The sequence below is a fragment of the Gossypium hirsutum genome, chromosome A04 (assembly GCF_007990345.1).
Source record: "Gossypium hirsutum isolate 1008001.06 chromosome A04, Gossypium_hirsutum_v2.1, whole genome shotgun sequence".
NCBI classification, from domain to species: domain Eukaryota; kingdom Viridiplantae; phylum Streptophyta; class Magnoliopsida; order Malvales; family Malvaceae; genus Gossypium; species Gossypium hirsutum.
In genome coordinates this window covers 88,031,818-88,045,542 of record NC_053427.1, presented here as the reverse complement: position 1 = coordinate 88,045,542, position 13,725 = coordinate 88,031,818, and the positions used below count along the sequence as shown (strand labels likewise).

Sequence of the window (13,725 nt, the reverse complement as noted above, 5' to 3'; positions counted from 1 at the left end):
ATCTGAATATATTTGGTATCAATGAATGTTTCTTACGAGAGAAGAGATTGGAATTGGAATAGGGGTGTAAATGAATTAAGCTGAATCGAGTTTGAATATTGTCAAGTTCAAATCTGACTTGAAATTCGGAGCTTGATACTTAATTCAAACTAAATTAAGCATCTATTTTTAAGTTCGAGATATAATTGAGTTTAATTTAGGGTTAATAATATATATTAAAAATAATAATATAATTTAATAATATAAAAATAAAAAGTTTAATAAGGCTGACGAGTCAAGTTTAGCTCGATAAGTATCAAAATAAGTTTGATTTTTAAAAAAAATTAAATTCTGAGTAACTTACAAGCATTAATATGAAGTTGTTTTGTTGGTGATTTAGATGGGGAACGGAGATGATAGGGGTTGTTGAGATTGTTTTTTATGTGTCTGTTTATTTTTGTGACTGTTCGTTCACTAGACAGCTGTTTTCTTTAGTTGTGGCAGGTTTTTTTGTTTTTGTGCGTCGCTATACCCTTTTGTCTTTTCAATAAAATCCAGCTGCATTTATTCTCAAAAAAGAAAAAAAAAGGGTTATTTTCTAAAAGATAAAAATAGATATACTAAAACCTGAAATTATCAAGAAATCTCATCAATTAACAGTGTGACCGCCGCCTATGGCGGCCATTTCGGCACAACTCGCTTCCTTTAAATCGTTTTCGAGTTTGTTAAACGACAAGAAGTGCAGTCGGTTTCGGTGTCAGATCAAGAGTTTTGGAAATCAGCATTCGAATTGGAGCGTCGAATTCCTCTCCGGAAAAGAATCGGTTCATTTGATCCGGAATTCATCTCCGCCGATATCAATGGCCGCATCCGCCGCCGGTTCCGCCGTTAAACCCGCCAAAAAAGTCTGCCTTTTTTATTGCGCCGAGACCGAGGTGCTTGCCAAGAGAATCGCTGCTGAATCAGATGCAATAGAGCTCCGCAGCATAAATTGGCGGTGATCTTATAACCGATTTCATTTCACTGTTAAGGTTGTGGAGAATTCGCTGCGAATTAAGTATTTTAATGGTTTGGATTTAAATTTTTTTTTAGGACATTTGACGATGGATTTCCGAACTTGTTTATACCTAATGCAAATGGAATTCGAGGACAAAATGTAGCTTTTCTAGCTTCGTTTAGTTCGCCGGCAGTGATTTTCGAGCAGTTATCGGTGATCTATGCTTTGCCGAAACTGTTCATTTCATCGTTCACGCTAGTTCTCCCTTTTTTCCCAACTGGAACTTCGGAGCGAATGGAAGACGAAGGAGATGTTGCCACGGCTTTCACTCTTGCTAGGATATTGTCCCATATACCGACCTCTAGAGGAGGCCCTACTAGCTTAGTGACATTCGATATCCATGCTTTGCAGGTATAATGCTTTTTCAACTTAAAGCTTCTAGTTTAATAGTCAACACCATTTCTATTCTCTGTTAAAATATGCTTTATGTTAGGGATGCTTTCTGTCAAAATGATTGCATGAGAGAATTGATGGCAGATTTTGATGAAAATACCATGACTTTGATGACAGATCTGATTTTAGTTAAATAAATTATTAAAAACTAATAAAATAAAATAAACATTATTGAAAAAATTATAAAACCGGTCCAGCTGTCTGCTCAATTGGTTTGCTGTCCTGGTTTAATTCGTTGGTAGTGATTTGCTAAAATACCAGTTCAACCCCTTTGTCTGGGCTGGTATACTGGCTGCTTCCTGGTTCAATCGGTCCAATCCGGTTCCAACAATTATGGCAAAGACTAATGGTCTAAACAATCGGACTATGATTTCTGAATCTAAAAGGTAAAAAGATTTAACTTTTTAACTTTTTGAGTACTAAGATAGATCTTAAACTTAAAAGAGCAAGGAGCAACAACATATTTTGACTTTGAGTTAGTTTTTTTATATAGTTTTATTCTGATTGTTTCTTGAGAAAGTTTCTAATTTGTTTATGTGTATTTTGTTTTTAGGAGAGATTCTACTTTGGTGATACTATTTTGCCTTGCTTTGAGAGTGGGATACCTTTGCTTAAGAATAGGCTTCAAAAGCTTCCTGACTCTGACAAAGTAAGTTTATATACCCTTTTTAATTTGTATATCATTTTTATGGGTATTGATAGTTATTTTTTGTGACGTTTGTTATATTTTGATTGAATGATGTTGTAATGAAACCTTAAATAAAGAATTCTCAAGTATGGAGTATTTAACCCCAGCTCTTGGCCTAGTGACCTGGATGTTCACCTCCACGACTTACATTGTGAGTTCAAATCACAAGGGCAGCCCTGTTGTGGAGTGTGCGAGAGTTGGCAAATGTTGCTAACACTAGTTTTAGAGAATTCAAAACAAATGTTGGACCTCAAACCATCGAATTAATCCCTGATCACAACATCCGTTTGTTCATACAATCTGATGTATTCAGGCTGCTAACACTAGCTTCTGATCAGGATTGCTAACAGTATCTTGATACAATGTTGCTAACACTAGCTTCAGAGAATCCACAACAAATGTTGGATCTCAAGCCATCGTTTTAATTCCTGATCAAACACCCGTTTTCCTTAACCGTATCATTTCAAACCCTATAGCCATATACACACTTTCATATTCTAATTAACAATTCATATACGTTTTGAACCATGTAACATCATCTTGTACTCGACGTCCAATCATATAACAATTTCCAATCCATTCTATACTACGAATGTATTTACATTTATTGAATATTTCACATATCATCGATTTAATCCACTTGATGCCAAAACAGTATATATACCTTTTAAACAATATAATATCACCATGTATATATCATCCATTCATATAAAAAATTATACATCCATTCGATACTACATATTTATTCATATTTATCACAAATCTCACATTTTCCAATTTAGTCCTTTTGATGCCATGATTCATTATTATTTCACATGTATATAAATTAATAAATATAATCATTCAATTCAAACAATAATTTGCTCCTACCTCGGGTGTGCTAGTCAATTGTGTGTTTGATGGTTTCTAAGCTTTTGAAGTTCTCAAAGCTTCATTTTTCTTGTTGGTTCTTTAGACTATTTCAAAATGGTTGAACCAAAATCAGTTTTCTTAGAGATTATTGTTCTTAATTCAAATTATTTTGGATTATGGTACTTGTGAATCTCTGTGTTGGAAGAGTATTTACTTAATACAGTTTCGAATTTCTAATGTTTTGCTATAATTTCTGTACTTTTCCTAGATATCCATTGCTTTTCCCGATGATGGTGCTTGGAAAAGATTTCATAAACAGCTGCAACATTTTCCAACTGTATGTAACATCTGCATAACATGGATGCTCTACTTCATTTGTAGTTGTGTTTAGCATACATTTAGTCTTTCATCAATCATCATGTCTACAGCCTATGACTGTTGACCTCATTGTCTGCACTAGTGATCGGTGGTTGTATAGATTTTACACTACTTTTACTTAATTGTGACTATAGATCATTGATACTGAATAAGCTGAAAGCTTGTAATTTAGCTCGTAACATTTAAGAAATCATAAAGGAGTCTTTATGGTACATTGGAAACTAGTGATCTCTTAGGTTATCTTTGAGTTGTGTTTCTTACTCGGCACGTATCTTTTCAAGCCCAAAATGAGACTTGTCTGCCGTCTGTCCAGCTTTATTTTCGGTTAGTCCGTTAATGGTAAATGGAAACTTATAGAATTCGTTCAAGAGACTCAGGATTGTATCTTTCTGGCTTCTGTTAATTATATGGGTTATAAGTGCACGAGATTGCATGTTATGGTTCGGTTTCTGTGTTGTGCACTGCTGATTTTCATATAAAAACAGCATATAAAGGTAGTAATCCGTTACCATTCCTTCTCTGATGTTCTTGTTTCAGTTTACTAAAATAAAATGGATGGATATTATCTGGAAGTTCGCATTTGGTTGATACGAGAAGTATACTTTAAACAGGACATTTCCAGAGGGATTACACGAGGCTACATTTTCCTTTCCTTTTTACAGACGTGATGTAGTCATTCATCTTCTTCTAGAGGACCGTTTAGCTTCATTTTATGAAATTGTGCATATCTCACTCATTCTTACAGCTTAAAACTCGGTTATTGCATAAAGATGCTGGGATAACATTCTCCAATCATAACAGATTGTTTGTAATAAAGTTCGGATAGGGGACCAACGAATCGTACGCATCAAAGAGGGAGATGCTACAGGGCGGCATGTGGTGATTGTTGATGATTTGGTTCAATCAGGTGGCACTCTGATTGAATGCCAGGTAATCAAACTCCTAACTAGGATTTTCTCGTGGCAGATTGCATTTTGCCTCCTTCACTCAAAAATCAGAAAATTAGTCTCTATTTATTAGATCAAAGAACAAACTGGTAATTTTTATTAAAAATTTCATCCACTTCTATTGTTGGTTAACAGAATAATTGCGCCATGTGTTCCTCTTATGGACATATATAGATCAGCTTTTAACAGTAGAAATAGATGACATTTTTAATAAAAAAAATCAATTTACTCTTTGATCTAATTTAATGGGACTAATTTGTCATTTTTTTAATAGATGGGGTAAAGTGTAATCCTTCTTTGAATACAAGTTCTTCCATGGTACTTTTGCCTTTTATTGTTTATGGTTTGTAAACCTGCAATTCTGTGTACTTAACATCTCTCAATGTCCATGTCTTGCAGAAAGTATTAGCAGCCAGTGGAGCAACAAAAATAAGTGCATATGTGACGCATGGAATTTTCCCTAAAAGCTCGTGGCAACGCTTTGAACATGATAATGGAGGTATTGCTTGCACCTTTACAATAGCATTTTAGAAGTCCAATATCCTATTTTATATATAGGTTAAAATATGCCATAAGTTCCTGTACTTTTGGTAAAATTGAAATTTAATCCTTGTAGTTTTATTTCTAGGAATTTAGTCTTTTACTTTTCAGATTTCAAAATTCAAACTGTTAATAGTGTTAAAATTATTTTGTTAAATTCAAGTTCGTTACAATGCCAATTTTTTAGTTATATTGTTACTAAGTAAATATCTTTTCTATTTTAAAATGTTACACCAATAAATTAGAAAATTTCAATGTTAACAAATTTAAAATATAATAAGAATAAAAATAAAATTTTATAATATAAAATACGAATATATTAAAATGAAAAGGTCAATTTGAGTCGAATTGAATTCGACTTTGACTAATAGCTCGAGCAACTCGATTATTACCGAATCAACTTCGAGCTTTTTTGTTCTTTTAAATCGTGATGTTGTCTCAAAATTATATGTAGGGCAACTTGAGAAAGGGCTAACCTATTTCTGGATCACTGATTCATGCCCTCACACAGTGAAAGAGGTAAAGTGCAAACGTCCATTTGAAATTCTTAGCCTTTCTGGTTCCATTGCAGCTGCTCTTCAGGTATAAAAGTAACCCTTTCAAAGTTACTAATAAATCATTTCATTACATTTTTTGAGTGAATTTAAGTTGTTTTGTTTATTGAAAAAAAATGTAATGAGATTAGAACCCTCCTTCGGCAGCAGAATTTTCTATTTAGGTTATTCGGTTTTTTTTTTCTTTCGATTTTTGGGTATGTTACTCGGAGTTGGATGTTGATGTTGAGTACGGATATATCTTATTTAGTTATGTTCAAATTTATTTTTCAAAATTTCGTATGATTTGTGAGTCGTATTCTCATATTTGTATTTGAATATTTGGTTGGTTACGATATCAAATACGGATACTATGTACACTACTTTTGTGATGGTGCATACTTATTGCCCTGCATTACTTTTACGATTTTTTGGTATGTTACTCGGTGTTGGTCTTGAGTACGGGTACATTTTATTTAGTTATGTTCAATTCTTTTTTTCAAAATTTCATATGATTTGTGAGTCGTATTCTCATACTCAGGGGCGAAGCCAGAATAAATTTTTAGGGGAGGCTGAATGAAATTTTAATTTTTTATAGTCTATATATTTATAATTTTTAAAGGATTAAATAGAATTTTTATAATTTTAGGGGGCGCAAAGTACAATTTTATCTTTATTAAGTTAAAATTTTAAGAAAAATTTAAAGTTCTAAACATAAATTTTCCAATTTAGGGGGGCAGGGCCACTGCCAACCCCCCTGTATTCGCCTCTGCTCATACTTGTATTCAAATATTTGGTTGGTTATCGATATCAAATACGGATACTTTATATATATACTACTTCTGAGATGGTATATACTCATCGCCCTGCATTATTTTTATGATTTTTTGATATGTTACGTACGCGTTGGTGTTGAGTATGGGTGTATATATCTTATTAGATTATGTTCAATTTGTTTCAAAATTTCGTATATTTTGCGAACCGATTCACATAATTTTATTTTAATATTTGGCCCGATTACCATATTGAATTTTTTTTAAAATACATACCACAATTTTGATGGTACCTAGTTATTGCCTTTGCATTTTTCTCCCCAATAAATTATAGCCAATTGTAACCCTTCCAAAATAGAGAAATGTTTGAAAATTTGATTCGATAAAATTTAATTAAATCTGATTGAATTGTAAAAAATCAATAACTTCAACTTATGCAAATGAGTCTAGATATAGATCTGAATTTGAGATTAATCCGAAGTCGAACACCTGAAATAATTCATATAATTTTTCCTTTGTGGTTATAAGATGGCTGTTTTATAAAATAATTTTTTAAACACTTAAAGAATGAATTATATTGCAAGTATTTAATTAAATTTATATTTCTCAAGGACAAGTGTCAAAATTACACATCAACTATCCTAAAATTAATTACTCATGAACCGTCTTTAATTTTATTTAGTTGAATTAATATCGTTTTAAAGTGATATATTATATACACAAATAATTATATTAATACAATATAAAAATAAATATATGTATTAATTTTTTTAAATATACATATAATTAAACTAAAATTTTAACTTTGTGTATATAGTTACACCTAATCAAAATTTATATAAATCAAAATTAATGTATAAATTTAATATATTTTTATTTATTATTATATTTTACCTAGATGTTAAAATTGTTCTCTTACACTTTAAACTTCTATATTTATTTTCGGCCAAAAAGTATCATCAATATAAAAATCTTTATAAGTATCATCAAAAAGTATTAGTCAAGAGTGTTCACCACATCTCTACAATCGTGAAGGTTGTGCTTGTGTGGTTGCTTAAGTGAGTGCAATGCGTGTGTGGGTGTAAGTTCGAAATTTACCTTTCAGGATAGTATATAAAAAAGATTGACAATAAAAAAGAAAAAAAGAAATTTACCTTTCAGGATAGTATATAAAAAAATTACAAAAATAACTAATCAATAACTTTGGATTTTGGAACTAATTTTACAGATAAAAAACAAATAAAGGGAACTTAAATAAAAAAGAAACAGATAAACGGAAAATCTGTAAGACACCTTTTTTTTTTTCTCTATTTCCTCTTTTTAACAGTTTTACAAAGATCTACACCCAAAAAAAGGAAAAACTCAAAAGTAACAAACTTAGCCCCTGAACTATATTCTTTTCCCACTTTTGACACCTAAACTTTTTTTTTTTCATTTTGGTACTTCAACTATTTTCGTCCTATTTTATGTGCCACATGTTATATTCTTATTGGCAACTTTATATTTTGGGGTAAAGTAGGATAAATATGATAGTTTAGGTACCAAAGTGAAACCAAAAATTTACGTACCAAAGTGAAAAACTGAATACAGTTTAGAGGCTAAATCGTAACTTAAGCCAATTTATAAAAAAAAAAGTCTTAAGAGGAAGCAAGCACTGTTTCACATAGGTTTCATTTTAACTTGTGAGACACTTTAATGTAATTTAGGAGTTTCTTAAGAGCCTTACCACTATCAATGGCTTCCCTGGCCCTATCGAGAGCTATAGTCACGTCTTCAGCACCATCACAACCCAGTAAATGATCCACAATTCCGGCATTTAAAACGATGCGATCGTATGCTGGCCCTTTTTGGCCATGCAGAGAAGCCAAACCCAGCTCTATATTCTTTGATACCTGCCATTGCAGCAAACACAGTCAAATGATCATCGGTTCTTATATATACACATATATTTATCATTTGATACAATGTCGGGTGGAGTTTCTTAATTTCACAAACAAGGTTTAGAAACTGTCACATGATCTTAATCAATATTTAAAAATATAAATAAATAAATAGACACATGACAGTTCTTTAACACCACTTGTGTTAAAATCCGGTGTACCGGATAATAATCTACACAGACACACACACATATATGGATATATGTACGGATATATAAATAACAAAGAAAAAATGGGGAGGGGGGATTTTCTTTCACCACCTTAATGGCTAAATCAGCTCGGACTATGTACATTAAATAAAAGTATGTGCCCGGCATGGATATTCTCAATTTTTTCAAAGTTTACAATGCCCCGTATTTATTTTCAAATATATGTCTGATACAAGTACTTTAGGAAAAATAAAGAGTCTAAATAACATAATGGTTTAGGGTGTTAATTTGGAAGTATAAAGAATATAATTCAATTATTCCTTTGCAACTATAATGCTTGCATAAAGCAACAAGCTAATGGGAATCAAATTCGAAAGCATCTTGCAATGCATCATTCTATAGGCAAGGAATAAATCGACAGGCTGATTATAATGATCAAAGATTATACAGAAAAGGAATTTCGAAGTTTATTGACTCATCAGTTCTTCGCATATTGGTTGGTTCAAAATCATGGTCCAAATATGTGTCGGATACGAGTATTTTAAGAAAAATGAAGTGTCCGAATAACATAGATTAATGCAACTTTAATACTGCATAAAACAAAAGGCTAATGGGATTTGGGAGCATCCTACGGTTGTATCATTCTATGGGCAAGAAACAAATGGACAGGCAAGATCATGATCAAGATTGTATAGAAAAGTAATTTCGAAGTTTACCGATCTATCAGTTCTTGGTGTATCAGTTGGTTCAAAACCATAGTCCATAGCATTAACCTCGAGCCTAAAACTCTGATGTGATACTCCTGCAATATTAGGATATTTTATCAGTAACAAAGGAATTTATTACTTTTAAAGTGGAGTAAGACAACACAGTTTAATACGAACCATCCTCTTTGCAAGCTGTTTCCGTGCCTACTGAACGAAAACCGGAACAATAGTTCACGGGAAAGCCTTTTGACGTGCTTGCTGATCGTAACCTAGTTGTCATCGAGAGGGCACCTTCTTCTCCCTTAAATAAGATCAGTCCCACATATTAAGTGTTTTTTATCAGATCACTTGTTGAATACTCTGAATTTAAATTAAATTTACACAGTATCTTGAACATCATGTAAAAGGCAAAATTTGTTACTCCTTAACCAAAACATTTTCAAATTTAACCCATATTATAAAGATGAAGTTGGCAATAACGCCAATGGCAAGCCAAAAGGCCACTTTGTTTTGTTGTTGCTGCATAAAGGTAAAATTCTAACCTTCACTACCAAACCAGAATGTACACCTCTTCGTTTCATAAGCATTAACAAAGGCTCCTCGTAACCTTCATGATAAAATCCGGCAACAATTGATTCCTTCCCTTTAGCCTGTTACAAAATCATCATCGTAATTTGTGAAATAAGCACCGCAGTCTACTTTAGGAACGGTTTTAACAAGCAAAAACAAAAAGTAGTACAGAACAAGGTTCTTTGTGCAAGATGTCATGCAAATTTTTAGTTAGGTTAAGCATCCTTGGAAACAAACAACATACATGCATAATATATACATAATATGTATAATATATGACACTAATACAAAATAATTTTATGCCGATATATGTGCTCACCCTAATAAATTGCTGGACCTTTTCAGTTGTTGCCAGTGGTGGGCGTTTCTTTATGTGCTCCCTCAATCCAATCAGTGAATATCTGCAGAAATCATAAAATGATCCTTAACAGCCTCATTAATTTATAGAAAATACAGAGGAGACAAAATCAAGAAATAGACCATAACTAGTACAGTTCTTAAATTAATTATATAATTACATCTAATGTTTAGAGACAGGAGAAGGGGAAAAAAATGTGGAATTATACCCCAAGAACAATCAACCCTAATGAGATCTATGCCTTATGCTCAGAACTAGATTATAACTGATGTAAGATTGCATTTATATATAGGGCATTATTCAAAAGAGCCGTGGTAGAGTAACAGAAAACGTACCAAGTTTCTAAACATATTACACATCATCACAAAACCTGAAAGGAGAAAATATTATCTGGAAGAATATTTCAACGGTAGTTGAAAACATCGACTCGTAAACAGACTAGCTTTTAGTCCCATTTCAAGATTGACATTTTATTTGAACTTAAAGTTGGATTCAAATGTTAATAAGTATATTGAAACCCTTAACCACTTTTATTTACAATTTATTTCTTCTTGTCCCCCCCCCCCTTTGTGATTACCATGGGAGCAAAAAGTATGGAAGAAAACGAACTAAACTACATATATTCAGTTAGATTCATACAGAGATGGGCGAGCTTCACGTTGACTTATGTATGCAAAACCAACCTCCTCATCCTGAAAAAAACTTCAAAAGTTTCAATGAGGGCAAAAAAAGGGAGGGAGCAGAGAGAGACAGAACAGTTGTGTGCACCAACCTCAATAAGTTCTTTTGCCTGATGCAAGGATAAGTTTGTGTTAGCTCCCATAAAGTTCAGCATTTGTTCTTCAGTTACACCCCCCTGAGAAAAGGAAGACTACTTTCAAATTTTGAAACTAGGAACAATTTCATAGCAGCAGACGGATGTAGTTCTTAGACAATCTGCAGCAGTTACAAATCAACATCTACTTCCATTTTCCAGGATAAATCATAACAAAGAAAAACATCCACATGCCACAGATACTGAGAACTTACCTTTGGTGGCATCCACTCCACACCATGAAGCAAGGAAGATTCACCATAACAGGATCTAACCGCAGCAACAAACAACGTGCTTCTAAAGAAACGTGTGTTCCCATCATAAGGTTCACCGTAATGGGTCAAAGAGCTAACATCAGCAACTGGAGCAGGACCTGATGGTCACTCAACAGATTAGCCAGAATATAATAAAACTTCATTTGGTTGATATTCACTTGCAATGCAGCATTGTGACAAGTTTCAAGAAATAAAATACATGTAAATCACATACCAAGTTCATCATCAAAGGCAAGGCAGTATGCTTTAAGTTCGCGATCTGTTTCCCTGTTCATACGCTGACCAATTAAGAAAGCTGAAAGCAATGATTCACTTACTCCAGTAGATTTTCCATCTTCAAATTTCAATGGAAGAACATCTTTCAGAACACCTTGGACTTCCTCATATCCAAGGTGACCTCCTGCCAAAATTTCCCTAAGAGCACCAACCAATCTCATTTCTGTCGTGCCATTCCCAATAAACTGCGGCCCTACTGAATTCCCTAATCCCATTATAGACCCTTCAGGATCAGCAATAAAAATCACATCAGGCGGTAGTGCTCGTAAGAGAAGTGGCCAAAATAAGTTCATTGCACGCCTTTCTCCTTCACTCCATTGAGTCTCTTCTGGAAAGGAATTTGCACGGATAGTCATTCCAGCAAAGAATGCTCCAATCTGTGCTTTTGAGACTTGTTCTTCATCTTTTAATTCCCCCCTAACTGTCAACATACGCAAAACAGTACCTAACTTAAGCCATAAAAATAAATTTCTTTCGAATTCAAAATCTTCAACAAAGACACCAAATCGGTAAAATTTGACCAACCTATATCCACTTGAAATATTTCAAGTTCTAAAAAATCATTTTAGAGCAAATTCCTAAGTTCCAAAAATTAACCAAAAGAAAAAGGCCAAAAGCATACTTCCCATCAAAACAATCTTACTCAAGAAATCAATTAAACCTCAAAAATTGTAGTATAAACAATCTTACTCAAGAAATCAATTAACCTCAAAAATTGTAGTATTAACGTTATAATCTAACTTCTGAGAGAAAAAGAAGCTATAGTTCCAAGAGAGAAATGCTTTTAACAATAAAATCATTTTAGAGCTAATTCCTAACTTCAAATAAATAATTTTAGACCGAATTCCAAAGTTCCAAAACTAAAAACACAAGGCCAACACCATATCCCTTCCATCAAAGCAACCTTACTCAATAAAACAATTAAACCTAATAAATTGCATGAACCCTATAACTAAAGTTAAGAGAAACTAACAAAAGAAGCATATATTTCCAAGAGAGAAATAACAAACTAATACTTAACCTGATCTCAAAATTGTATCCAGAACCTTAAACGCCTGTTCTTCCGAGAGCGGTCTAGTCTGCGTAGGTCCAGTACAAATCCTCGCTTGAGCTTCCAACACCGTTTGATTCGGCTTCGGCAACATAGACCTCCGATAAGTAGAAGAAATCGCCGGATTTCTCATATCAGATTCTTTAAGACCTAGCTCCTCTATAGTTGCCGAATCAAGCACCGCCTTCACGGCGGTCGAACGAGGTTTCCGTCGAATCAAACGGCAGCCGCCATCTCTTTTCAAGAAATAAAGCGAGGTCCGAGATCGGCATGGATTTGGATCTCGAGAAACGATATTGATTGAAGTGAAATAAAGAGAAGAAGATTCTGGTGAGAGTAGAGCTCGCATTTTTTTGAATTTCTCTGATGAATTTGTTGGCCGTTGTTTTTTCTTTTTCTTTTTGGAGCAAATGAAAAAAGTAAGGAAAAAAAAACGGCTTTTAAGGCGTTTAAGGTGGGTTTTGCGGAGATGACGAGGTGAAACAAATGGAGTTTTATCCACTACGCTGTTTGCTCAATTGGAAAATTGCGCCTACGTGGTTGCTCGCTGGCGCATTTATGGTAATTTTATTTTATTTTTTATTATTATTATCATCTAAATTTAGTTTATTCTAGCATATCTTTGACGTATGAGTAGGTGGTTTCAAATATAATAATGCGTGTTATCCTTTTATTTATTAATTAAAAAAGAGTTATACGTATTTTAAATATTATATAAAAAAGAACAGATATTATTAGGATATATAATGAAGTTAAAAAAATAATTTATATTAATGTTTCAGAATCTGACTTGTGGTTGAATTGGACAAGTTATTGATTTCATTGGTTCGTCTGGTTTAATTAAATAAATAATTTAAAAAATTATGAAGATATTTTAAAATAATAATAATTAGTTCAATTGGTTCACTCGATTTTTAGCTCGATTAGTTAATCAATCGATCTGATGCCTCTCTCGAAATTGGTATCCCAATCGATCTGGTTCTATTCGAACAATCATGATCTATACTATGATTTAAGATTAGCTTAGTTGTGAAATTACTAAAATTTCATTTTCGTTACAAAGTAATAATATTAGGTTAAAATATGCCATAGTCTCTATACCCTTCGTAAATTTAAAATTTAGTCTCTATACTTTTATTCCTAGAAATTTAATCACTCTACTTTTTAGATTTTAAAATTTAGGTCTGATTGTTAACACTATTGAAAATATTTTATTAAATTCAAATTCATTACAAAGCTATTTTTTTTAGTTACACCGCTATCAAGTACCAAAAAAAATAATAGTGTTAACAAACTGGATTCGAATTTTAAAATTTAAAAAGTAAATAAATTAAATTATTGCAAATAAAAATAGAAAATTCAATTCTAATTTTGTGAAAAATGTAAGGACCTATGACATATTTTAACCTAAATATTACCATAAATGTGTTTATGTCTTTTATATT

The 13,725-nt window shown here is 32.7% G+C and overlaps 2 protein-coding genes across 3 annotated transcripts; one reads left to right on the top strand and one right to left on the bottom strand.

Annotated features, from left to right (window-relative positions):
• Nucleotides 1–371: 371 nt before the first annotated feature.
• On the top strand, nucleotides 372–5,750 carry LOC107933395 (ribose-phosphate pyrophosphokinase 4). Of its 2 annotated transcripts, XM_016865599.2 has the most exons (7): nucleotides 372–976; nucleotides 1,072–1,387; nucleotides 1,983–2,078; nucleotides 3,238–3,306; nucleotides 4,149–4,277; nucleotides 4,694–4,793; nucleotides 5,289–5,750. In XM_016865599.2, exons 1-7 carry the CDS (start codon nucleotides 654–656, stop codon nucleotides 5,420–5,422), a joined length of 1,167 nt encoding a protein of 388 aa, XP_016721088.1. In that variant the 5' UTR covers nucleotides 372–653; the 3' UTR covers nucleotides 5,423–5,750. The 2 variants fall into 2 exon arrangements, with proteins under 2 accessions (XP_016721088.1, XP_016721089.1); XM_016865600.2 differs by lacking the exon at nucleotides 3,238–3,306 and having other exon boundaries at nucleotides 387–976.
• Nucleotides 5,751–7,410: 1,660 nt separating this feature from the next.
• Nucleotides 7,411–12,810, bottom strand: LOC107933382 (anthranilate phosphoribosyltransferase). The gene is made up of 10 exons (XM_016865583.2): nucleotides 12,251–12,810; nucleotides 11,168–11,650; nucleotides 10,894–11,051; nucleotides 10,637–10,720; nucleotides 10,504–10,556; nucleotides 9,826–9,907; nucleotides 9,479–9,586; nucleotides 9,114–9,237; nucleotides 8,946–9,031; nucleotides 7,411–8,032 (listed from the first exon to the last, which is right to left on the bottom strand). The coding sequence occupies exons 1-10, from the start codon at nucleotides 12,627–12,629 to the stop codon at nucleotides 7,811–7,813; spliced, it is 1,779 nt and encodes a 592-aa protein (XP_016721072.2). The 5' UTR covers nucleotides 12,630–12,810; the 3' UTR covers nucleotides 7,411–7,810.
• Between the last annotated feature and the right edge of the window lie 915 nt (nucleotides 12,811–13,725).

Bases quoted from the DNA above. Each gene is read 5' to 3' on its own strand.
- LOC107933395 (XM_016865599.2), top strand. From the start codon at position 654: ATGGCGGCCATTTCGGCACAACTCGCTTCCTTTAAATCGTTTTCGAGT. The intron at 3,307-4,148 runs GTATGTAACATC...CAATCATAACAG, and splicing joins AGCTGCAACATTTTCCAACT to ATTGTTTGTAATAAAGTTCG. The intron at 4,278-4,693 runs GTAATCAAACTC...CATGTCTTGCAG, and splicing joins GCACTCTGATTGAATGCCAG to AAAGTATTAGCAGCCAGTGG.
- LOC107933382 (XM_016865583.2), bottom strand. From the start codon at position 12,629: ATGCGAGCTCTACTCTCACCAGAATCTTCTTCTCTTTATTTCACTTCA. The intron at 10,557-10,636 runs GTTGGTGCACAC...AGTTTTTTTCAG, and splicing joins AGGCAAAAGAACTTATTGAG to GATGAGGAGGTTGGTTTTGC. The intron at 9,908-10,503 runs GTATGAATCTAA...TGATTTCTGCAG, and splicing joins CGTGAAGCTCGCCCATCTCT to ATATTCACTGATTGGATTGA.